Below are 11,089 nucleotides of genomic sequence, written 5' to 3'. Positions count from 1 at the left end.
CACATCTTGTTGGATTGCGATTTTGCTCGTATAGTGTGGTTGCCTCCCCTCTATCATTCTCCCCTCCTGCTAATCCCATGGTGTGTGCAGCGATCAACGAATGTAGGCAGATCTTACCAATTGATAAGCTGGTGTTCAAGGAACTATCGAGCCTCATCGCTTATGTGTGCTAGAGAATCTGGAAAGCCTAAAATGATTTTATCTTTAAAGATTTGCAGTGGACTCCGGAGCAAGTAGCTTAGAAGGTTGTGGCTACGGCAAAGGAGTTCTCCAGATGCTTCGAAGGTCTGAAACGAGTTGAGGAGTCTGATCTGGTGGAAGAAACTTCTAGCTCCTTAGAGCATTGGATTGGTCCTCTGTTGGGTTTCGTAAAGATTAACGTGGATGTAGTGTTTAATGAAGGAGACAGTGGGTTGGGCATTGTGTGTAGGGATTCATTGGGCAAGCCCATTAAATGGGTTGCGATCCCAACCCATTTCAATTCTGCACTGATGTGTGAGATTTGGGCATTGAGAGAAGGAGTTTTACTTGCCTTAGAGGAGGGTTTTTGTAATGTCCTGATGGAATTTGATTTTGCGGAAGTGATCAAGTTTGTGACCAAACTGGAGTTGATTCCAGTGGACATTCAAAATTTTAGTATGGGATGTGGTGATTCTTGCTTCTCGGCTTCAAAATGTCTCTTTTATTCATGTTAAAAGGGAGCGTAATGCAATAGCTGACTCTCTTGCTAATAAGGTTGTGTCCCTAATGTGCTGAACTCATTGGCCTATTTTGAATCCTTGGTTTTTTGATTTATGAAATATTGATATCTTGCCTGAGCCACGCGTTAATACATAAACCATTTTCTTAAAAAACTGAAAAAAGCTCTTCCTACCAAAAACAAAAAATTGGAAAAAATCTCTTTTATGAAATGTTTGTCAGCCGATTTTTCTGTTTTTCGAAGTAAGAAACATTGAGAACGGTTGTCCAGTAGTTTACCAAACGGGTCCTTCATTCCACGCTAGTGCCGGGGCCACGCGACCAAATACGGTTCTGACTCATCGTTTTGAAGTCACAAGTCACAAGACTCACAAGCAACGTGAAATTAGCCCTAACTAGTTTCATGGTTAACTGTTCCTCACCCCCAAAAGTTCTGCAACAGATACAAGTGAGGAACTGACTTGCCCTTGAGTTCCTCTAAAGTCCTGATTTTGATTAACCCTAGCAAAAAAATTTCCCCCTTTGAAGGAACACTCGTTAGCCATGTGGAGTCGAATTTCTACCAGAAAACCATATCTATCTGCCATTACTCAGCTTTCTTCTCAGTTCATGGCGAAGCGGTCGTATGGGCTGATTCCCATGGTAATTGAGCACACCTCAAGGGGCGAGCGGGCTTACGACATCTTCTCTCGTCTCCTTAAAGAACGAATCATCTGCATCAACGGTCCTATAGCCGACGATACAGCGTCTGTCGTGGTTGCTCAGCTTCTCTTTCTTGAATCCGAGAATCCATCGAAACCCATCAACATGTACATCAATTCTCCCGGAGGAGTTGTCACTGCGGGCCTTGCGATTTACGATACGATGCAGTACATTCGATCTCCAGTGAGTACTCTATGTGTTGGGCAAGCAGCTTCGATGGGTTCTCTGCTTTTGACGGCTGGGGCAAAGGGTGAGAGACGAGCGTTACCCAATGCTAGGGTTATGGTCCACCAGCCCTCGGGTGGGGTAAGTGGTCAAGCTAGTGATATAGCGATTCAGGCTAAGGAGATTCTCAAACTGAGAGAGAGGTTGAATATGTTGTATGTGAAGCACACTGGGAAGGATCTTGAGAAAATTGAGCAGTCCATGGAGAGGGATATGTTTATGTCGCCGGACGAGGCGAAAGAATTCGGTCTGATTGATGAGGTTATTGAGAGTAGGCCAATGGCTTTGGTGACAGATGCAGTTACAAGCACAGCGTCCGGTGGGAACAAAGGGAAAGAGGAGGGCTCAAGCTAGGACTTTGCAGGGGATTCGATTTTTTATGGTTAATTATTTTTGGCTTCAGGTACGGTCTGCTAGTGCTGTTGTCGTTTGGCTAACTAATTTTGATTAGATTTGGTGTCGAAAGTAAATGCTTTCGGAAGAAAGGTTTTTTCTTTTTTTAATTTTTGTGGGGCTGGGGAGGGGGTGGGGTATGGCGGGTGGTGCTGTTGATTGTTAACGTTACAGCTTTGTAGAAAATTGGTTGAATCATCCATGGATGACAAAAGCCAGTAGAGTTTGTGGAACTGTGTTTTATTTAAGGCTACTTCAATGTGTTTATAATCATAGAAAATGTTCTTTTTATTTTTTATTTTTTATCTTGTTCTATATTGATTTTAGTAGGACAATACATCGGCTGTTATGATGGATGGATTGGGAAGTCTTAGTGCAGACATTGATAGGCTAATAAGGGGAGAAATTACACAAACTTTTGCTGACCAAAATTAGGATTATGCTCCACAAACTAAGGTTAGATTGAGCTTCAACCTAGGCTACAACTGCATGTTTCTTGATCAAATGAATTCAGCCTAGAAGGTCAAGAAGTAACTTTTATATATGAAAGAATATCATGTAGTAAGAAGGTTGATGTTGGAGAATACAATAAACTACAAGAGGATATTGCTGAACAGGATTCAAAAGAATCATCACTCTATCTTGCAGATAGAAAGCTTTTATATATTTATTTTTTGCTTGTGTTTTCAAAGTTATTGACTTAGGTGGGAGGATGAGGTCCAATCACCATCATGAAGAAAGCTAGTTTCAACATTTAAGGCATGCCAAATGACTGAGGTTATAGATGATCTAACAAGGTGTAAATCTGCTAGAAATGAAATTAAGAAAATTGTGGGAAATGCAAAGGTAAAGAAATATTTTGTGACAATCTAAATCCAAAGAACGGGAAAAAGCTATAAGATAAGTAGAATGAGGAAAAGGGTGAATAGAGATTTCAACTATGTTACTATATTAGATGCGTTGAAAGTGATGATGGTAGAGTACCAATAAGGGACGAGGAAGTCAAGGAGAGATGGAATGCTCATTTCTACAGCCTAGTTAATGAAATCAATCTGAGTCACGGTGATGTAACCCAGGTTTTGGGTTAGTCTTCAGGACTTCAAAGTGGATCAGCTATCAATTGAGCTATCCCTGGGGTTAGGGTTTTATCTATATCCAAGGTGGGATGGTTTTGGTGAAGAAAATGGGGAAATTTTATGTTAATGAAATCTGGATGGGATGGGGAAAATTGTTTCTTGGTTATGGGACTGTTAAGAAAGCTAGGGTTTTAACAAAACTTAGTGGGAAAGGGTTTTGGGAAACTTCGGGTCTTAGCCAAATAGGATGGGAACAATTACGGAGATTAGTTTTTTCACGCAACTAAGATGGCATACTGTTGCAAATCCAATTTTAGGGTTAGGGATTTTGTGGATTTTCCGAAAAATTAAGGGCTGCCCCAGAATTTTCCAGCAAAGAAAACTTATATTATAGGATGTGTAGGGTGGGTTTTAGGGTTCTCAAGGGTTTGATAGGGTCTAGGAAGGTTGAGCCAGGCTTAGGGTAAAAGGGAGAGGGTTTTAGAACTTGAAACCTTGCTGTAATGCTGATTCCAGATCTGAAGTTTAACAGTAGGGTTTGGAAACTAGGGTATTAGGGTTCGATTAGTTGGAGAATTGGGCTGCTGTTGCTGTTTTATAATTTCAGACTTAGTCCTAAATGGAGAATTGGGCTGCTGTTGCTGTTTTATAATTTCAGACTTAGTCCTAAATGGTTTTGGTTTAGGTTTCCCACTTGAATTAGGACTCTTAGGGCTGTCAACTAGGGTTAGGACTCTGAAGATGAAGTAGAATAGGTGTAGGAGGTGCTAATCCTAAGTGGTGTTAGAGTGTGGTTAGGGTTTAGGTCTAGAGGTTGAAGATGAATTGCTGAAATATAATGAAGAAGTGCAGAAATTTTGGAGGTGTTAGGATTTTAGGTTTCAGATGGAAATTAAGGATAGGGATGGGTGAGGGGTGATATGCGATCCACCTAGGAGGCAAGGGGGGTGGGGATTAGGGATCTAAGAAGGGGGGGGGGATGCTGCTAATGCCATAGGGTAGAAGAGAGAGAGGGAGTGCTATGGGTTTTTTTTTTGGGGGGGGGGGGGGGGGGTTTGGGGTTTCACAGGGTAGGGAGATGGGGGAGGGCCTAGGGAGTATTGTAGGGGGTGGGGTTAAGGTGCAGGGGTCATGGGGGCTTGGCATGTTCCTGCCAGGTCACAGCAGCAAGGGAGGAGGGGAAATAGGGTTGCACAGGGACAGGGGAGGGACTGGGGGTGAAGGGGAAGTGGTGGGGGAGCCTTGCTTAGGTGGGGAAGAAAGGGGAAGGTGCTGGGTTTCTTTTGCTTACTTGGATGCTTGAAGAACACTTGCTGGAAATTCTGAATGTGCTGAATATTGAAGAAGAATTTTACTAAAATCCGCCGAGGCCCCCTCAACAGGAACCCCCGGTCTTCAACTCAATAACTTTTTATTCAATAGTCAGACTTAACCTACAAAGAAAGAGTGGGCTCTTATTTATAGCCTACTAAAAGACTCTAACACTAAGTGGGATTCCTTTACAGGTTAGGATCCCACCACATAATCTCAACCATTGAAACAAAATCAAAACATTTAAGGGTTCCTAATGGACACATGCTGAAATAAAAGTTTAAATAACTTAAAAACTCTAATAAGTAAATGCTAAATTCTTATTTAATTAGAACTCTAGTTGTCACATGTGCTAAAGTTTTAAGGAACTAAGGACTCAACTTCTAACTCAACTAACCAACTCAAAACAAGCTTCCCAACTAAACTGGACTCTGCAATTAAACTGGAATACAAATTCCAGCAACTAATTAGGGCTGAAAATGGCCAAAATACGCCTTCTAGAGGGTTCGGCCAGTCTAGGGAGGCTTTGAGCCATTTTGTGGCCCCACTTAGGGTTTCAGCCAAGGGTCAGAATCGTTTACATCAGATAGTTTTGGAAAGGTAAGGGTGTTAACAGATTCTAAAGTAAGATGATGGATGGTGGTGGAATGGTTTTTGGGATGTCCTAACACACCCTAGGTAGGATTGGAGGGGAGTGGAAAAGGACAATCTGGAAAATCTTTAAACATCTCTATTTCTTGATCTCTCTTCTTTTCTTTTCTTTTCTTTCTTCTCATTTTTATTTTCTTTCCCAAGCTTCCCTAAGATCAAGAAAGGGGCAAGAAAGAAGGGAAGGAGGGGGGAGGGCTGGGAGAGGCTGCCACAAGGGTTAGAAGAGGGGGAGGGGTGGGGGCTTGCTGCACAACGGAGAGAGGAGTGGGGGTAGGTTGTGTAGGATGTAGGGGAGGGAAGGGGCTGGGTTTCACTTACTTGGGAATGAGTGGACTGTGGTACACTTGATGCTGTTGTGGAACCTGTAAGCTATTGAGGTTGAAGAAACTTGAAGACAAATTGCAGAATATCAGACTTAGCTTTGGGGATCCTCCTTGGAACCCACAACTCCAATTCCTTCAATGCTCAGTTTAATTAATCAAGTCTAATCTTTAAATGAGAGGGTGGTTTTCTTACAACCAATTACAGAGAAGGAAAAGCACTTGGACTCAAACTAATTGACTGACAAACTTGGACTCTAATCGGGAATCCAATTTGGATTTGAATTGCTTAACAATTCACAACTAATAAACAACTCCTTAACTGACTGCCAACTAAAAAGTGGGGTCTCTTAATATTACAAAAATTAACAAATAAAATAACATTTATCTTGAAGGAAAATAATTTCCAACTAGAACACTCTTCAATAACTTAGCTATGACATAGTCAACTAAAAACAGAAAAATAATTTCCTTTTGGCTAGACCTGTGGAATTCGATGGGCATTCTTTTCACCCTCCTTGGCCCCCGCACTATGTGCAATGCCCGCATTCCCAAATCCATCCCTCTTTCCTCTTTCACTTCTGATGGCTCTTGGTCCCCTTCCCCCCACCCCCTGTCTCACAAATTTGGAATTCTCTCCATGCTCTCTCAAATTCCCTTCATGATATTACTGTTTGACTCCCTACCCCCACTAGAGCCTTCACCTCGTCCTCGGCTTGGGACCTCCTCCATACCCCTTCCCCCCCCCCTTGGCCCTTGTTGTTATGGTTTAATGGTCTCATCGCCCGCCACTCCCTTACCCTTTGGAGAGTCCTCATGCTTGCCCTTCTCACCCAAGCTTTCCTCATTAACCGTCACATCCCTGTAAACCCAAACTGTACCCTTTGTTGGTGTAACCATGAGGACCTTGATCACCTATTCTTCCTTTGCCCTTCCTCCAACTCCCTTTGGAGAAAAGCCCTTGCTTCTATTTAGCCCCACTCGCGTCTCTCTTTTGGGTTTGCTAGAGATTGTCTTGGGTTTTGAGAAGTTTTTCAGATTCCTCCATATGTGACCGGATCGTAAGCTTGTCTTCGGTGCTACTGTTCATCATCTTTGGTGGGAACGCAATCTCATAAGATGGACCTCCAAATCCCGCTCTATTGACATGATTTGGAAGGCCATCTATTTTGATGTTTCTGCTAGAGTTTCTTTTTTTCCCCATCCCCCCGTTATTGACACCCCAAGGAACAAGCTTATTGTTGTATCTTGGGGCCTAAATTCCTCTTTCCAGCCTCCTGTTGGAAGGTTGTTTGTTGTTCTTTTTTCGGTTAATTTAATTATTCATTCATCCAAAAAACAGAAAAATAGATCTTGATCCCTGACAGCACAAGAAATCTGACTTGACTCATGAGACTCCAAGGAGGGGTCAAAATGACCAGAATACCCCTTATGGCCAGTCCCGGCTGCAGCATGTCCAGGGGGCTGTTTTGGGCCCAAATGTTGAGCCTCCTTGGACCTGCCAACCCTGGTTACATCACATGGTGAACCAGGAGAAGGCACTGCACATCAAGTTACCTATTGGAGGTATATACATTAAAGGTTGAAGGATGGATATGCTAGGGGTATTCGGAATAGCACCCTATCTTCCGTCCTTTGAAATGACTCCTTTACCCTTCAAGGGGAAGAAGGGGGAGACAGACACAGGCTGCTAGCATATGGTATACCACTAGCATACCCAGCCTTTCCCAACATAAAATTAAGATTTCTAAAGTAAATCAAGCGCTTGGTTAACTAAGCTGTTTAATAAGGGTCTGTGTGTTGAGAGAAAACCAGATGAATGGAGAAGCATTGTGGTCTCAGTTTGTAAGAAAAAAAGATGATGTCTCTAGTTTCAATGGTCATAGGGGCATAAAACTAATGAGGTATATTATAAAATTCTGAGAGAGGACTATTGAGAGACACCTAAGAAAATACAACCATTTGGAGGACTAATTTGGTTTTTGCCTGCAAGATCTACATCGGATGCTATCTGCCTACGTATAGGACTCGTGGTAGAATTATAGAGAGCAAGAAGGATCTGCGTATGGTCTTTATTGACTACAAAAAAACTTATAACCTAGTTCCTGGAGATTTAATGTGCCATGCACTAGGGAGGAGAAATGCTTCAAGTAAATTTGTGGATGTAGTTAAAAAGATGTATGATGGTGTGGTGACTAGTGGAAGACCTTGGAGATTCAGGTAGTGAATTCCCACTCGCAATTGAGTTGCTTTGAGGTTCAGAATTAAGCCCTTGTCTGATTGCGTTTATCCTGGATGAGTTGACTTGAGGTATCCAAAATGAGGTTCCTTGGTGACTAGTGTAAGACCTTGGGGATCCAGTTATTAAATTCCCACTTAACAGTTGTGTTAAATTTAGGTTCAGAATTAGGCCGTTGTCTGATTGCGCTTATCCTGAATGGGTTGATTAGAGGTATCCAAATAAGGTTCCATGGTGCATGTTTTTTGCTAATGGTATTGTTTTGATGGGTGAGACTGAAGCTGTAATTAATGCCAAGCTGGAATTATGAAAATCAACATTCAAATTAATAAGTTATAAGGTAAGTAGAACGGAGATGGTGCATATTGTATGTAAAAGCATTTCCAGGACAAATGATAAGGAGCTGAAGTTAATGAGATAGAGTTCTGCAATAGAAAATTCCAGGGATTCAAATTTGAAATCACTACAAATTTTTTATTGCTATCACAAACAAAATCTCACCAAAGAGTATAAATGGCGAGAAAATTGTCCCTGTTTCCCCACAGTAGAGAAGGCTGAAGGGAAGCATGGTCCTGACTTGTGAGTTGCACTGCATCATCTAGATACTCATGCAATTCCCCTCTTGGTAACCTGGATCAGCTAATCTGATTACATTGGCTTCCATTACATTCTATTTGCTTTGTAAATGGCAGAAATTACTGCTGGTGTCCTCCAAGTCATCAGCTGCTATGATACAGGCAAAAAAGATAGGGAGAAAGCTGCTGGAGAAGACATGGCTTTTTTCTCTGTCTTCTTCTTCTTCTTCTTCTTCTTCTTCTTCTTTTTTTTTTTTTTTTTTTTTTTTTTTTGGGGTGGGGCGATGGGAGGAGGGGAAGTAAGGGAGGGAGAATGATACCTTCAATTTTTTGGGTGTTAGCGAGGAAGAGGTAAAGCGATGCAAGATCCTTGCTCTCCAGTAGGCCCTATTTGAGGTCATACCCCCTTTTTTTTCTTTCCAAAATCTGTTGTGGGAAATCATATTTTTAAAATTAAATTAATTACATAATTTAACTATCTTAAAAATAATTTAATTCCATGAAGTATTGTAGATCGGGCCACTGAAACTTGGTTGAACATAGTCGAAACCCATCAAAACCTGGCACCGACTCAAGTGGACCCATGTTTACTATCATTAAGGGTCTTGTCAAAGCTTTCTTATCTCTGTAGAAACCTGCAGTTTCTTCTGAGATTTAGAAGCATGACTAGAAGACAGTGGTTGAGCCATTTATTGCTGCTTTGAAATTCAGTTTTGACCACTTGTCCTTGCATCACTGAATATTTTATATTTATTTATTTGAGTGAAGAATGTTTAAAGATTTTATTATGAAATATAAAAAAGATGGAGAAGGCCACTCAGAAGGTTATGATGGATGTATACAGAACAGACTCAGCCACATCAGTTATATTTCCGATGGAACTTTCAGTTGTAATTTAGAAGCCAAAGCACTTGTGAAGAGTTCGAGGATGTGATATCTTTAGGGCATGCCCAAATTTAGTGAACCTCCCTATGACAGGGTCTTAACTAATGTTTTGAAGTTACAAGACAAGCAGCAGGAATGGGAGTGGCTTACTTTCCGCCATTTGAGGAACTTCTACTAGGGATATACCACACTCAGATTATGCATGTACTAATAGTTGACATCTAATTTCTTTTCATCATCCAAAAGAAAAACTCAACCTTGCTGGAAGTATTCTGAACCTCAAGTCCTTCTGAAATACTGTTGGTTCTTAGGATTGTAAGGGATTGGGGATGTATGTCAGTTGTAAAAGAATCGATATCTGGATGTTCTTTTTACTCTAGTATTGTCCATGTTTTCCTCATTTACCCTGTCATGTTTTTATTTTGGACAATTTCCTTGTTTTGTCTTTCCTTTTTTCGCTGCTAAAACATGTTTTTTGCTTGTGCTTGTGCTTGTGCTTCTGCCAGTGCCTATTACTTTAACTCTTCTCTGTTTTTTCTCAATATTGAGGCTGGCTTCTCATTAGTTAATGGTCTTTCATCTAATGTCATTTGATAGATGCCATGGATCATCTACTCTTGCCACCGGATATGTGTGACTTTCTGGTGCAGCACAGCCATCTTGAACTTAATGCCAATGATTTATGATGCCACCTTCAAAAATGAGCATGAGACACTGTATAATTACTTTTGAGGGAGGTACTTGTAACTTTCTTGGATAATAAAGGAATTGCTCCAATCCCATATCAAAGAATGATGAGACTAAGCAAGTTTTGATGACTGTATGAGCATAAATTATTGAAATTGAGTATGGAAAACTAACTATTTAGGAAATCTGCCTTGTGAAAGGCTGAACTGCTATTTATCCTCTTGACTCTGGTGGGCAGTTCAATGTTGAAGGGTATATGATAGGTAATTTCTGCAATTTTCACACAAATTGACGATATAGTGCTTTTCGAATGTAATTTCTGGAGTTTTTAGATTTGTAGCTCGTCTTTTAATACTTTGTCTTTCCTGTTGGATGTTTTCCCTTGATAAGCAAAAAGGCAAGGAAATCTCATAATCCGGTGTGACAAGACATATTAAACTTATTCATGTCCATGTTTTCCGTCTAAGCTATTTGCTTGAATTTCAGGAGATCAAACTGCCTCAGTTTAGGTAAACTAGACAAGTTTTACCCTGATCATTAAACCAGTTAGAGATTTGCTTTTGGATAGCATAACTAAACCATGTGATTCTCGACTTAACTGGCCTGTACTACCTTTTCAATTAGTTTTTCTTTTAATATTTTCCTCTGGCTTCTTCTGTCTAAAGTCTGCCAATCTTTTCAACTTGATGGATGTGTAGCATTCACCTGCTGACCCAATTAAATATGGGTAACCAGTGCTGTTTTTTCAGTAGTCTTCTACATCTTTTTATTATTCAATTTTGTTATTGGACAATGTATCTCTTTGTTGGCACCTGTTTGTCTATTATGCAATGTTCTGTATATCATTTACTGAAGGCAGTAGTGTATCTTGTTTGGTCTCTGGAATCCATTTCTATATCCCATCCCTGCAATTACATACATCACTGGCATCTCTGTTTCTCAGTTCTCCAGCAATCATTAATTGATATCCTTGCGATAATGCATCTAACAGACCTTGTGTGGCACCTGTTTAAACCCAAGCAGTTGGCATCTGATGGTGCGAATGTTCATCTGATGGGTGAGGGTAGGGCAATCACTTCCTTGAATCTCGATGCCTGTTTGAGGTTGGAGGGACTTGGAGAGTAGCTGAGTCCTCATCTGTTAGGGGGTTCATCTTGGCAGTGCTTAGGAGTGAGTCCAAATGTCCCTTTTGTGTGGCAGTTGATTTGTGCTTCAACCAGTTGATTCATGATGTGTGAACAGTCAAGGCATGTCTTTCTAGCCAGTTGGGTTTTGACTATCAGACCAAGGGAGATTGGCAGGAGAATGCGTAGAAACTGCTTCTAT

At 41.0% G+C, this 11,089-nt stretch overlaps 1 protein-coding gene across 2 annotated transcripts; it reads left to right on the top strand.

The window, feature by feature from the left end:
* The first annotated feature begins 1,061 nt into the window (after positions 1–1,061).
* Positions 1,062–9,936, top strand: NCLPP7 (nuclear-encoded CLP protease P7). 2 transcript variants are annotated; one of them, XM_089160249.1, is made up of 2 exons: positions 1,062–2,029; positions 9,674–9,936. In XM_089160249.1, exon 1 carries the CDS (start codon positions 1,243–1,245, stop codon positions 1,978–1,980), a length of 738 nt encoding a protein of 245 aa, XP_089016375.1. In that variant the 5' UTR covers positions 1,062–1,242; the 3' UTR covers positions 1,981–2,029; positions 9,674–9,936. The 2 variants fall into 2 exon arrangements, with proteins under 2 accessions (XP_089016375.1, XP_089016376.1); XM_089160250.1 differs by lacking the exon at positions 9,674–9,936 and adding an exon at positions 9,036–9,650.
* The last annotated feature ends 1,153 nt before the right edge of the window (positions 9,937–11,089 follow it).

The sequence above is a fragment of the Hakea prostrata genome, chromosome 6 (genome assembly GCF_041222555.1).
Source record: "Hakea prostrata isolate BN-2017 chromosome 6, UWA_Hpros_2, whole genome shotgun sequence".
In the NCBI taxonomy this organism is placed as follows: domain Eukaryota; kingdom Viridiplantae; phylum Streptophyta; class Magnoliopsida; order Proteales; family Proteaceae; genus Hakea; species Hakea prostrata.
This window is presented reverse-complemented; position numbering and strand designations above follow the sequence as displayed.

Bases quoted from the DNA above. Each gene is read 5' to 3' on its own strand.
- NCLPP7 (XM_089160249.1), top strand. From the start codon at position 1,243: ATGTGGAGTCGAATTTCTACCAGAAAACCATATCTATCTGCCATTACT.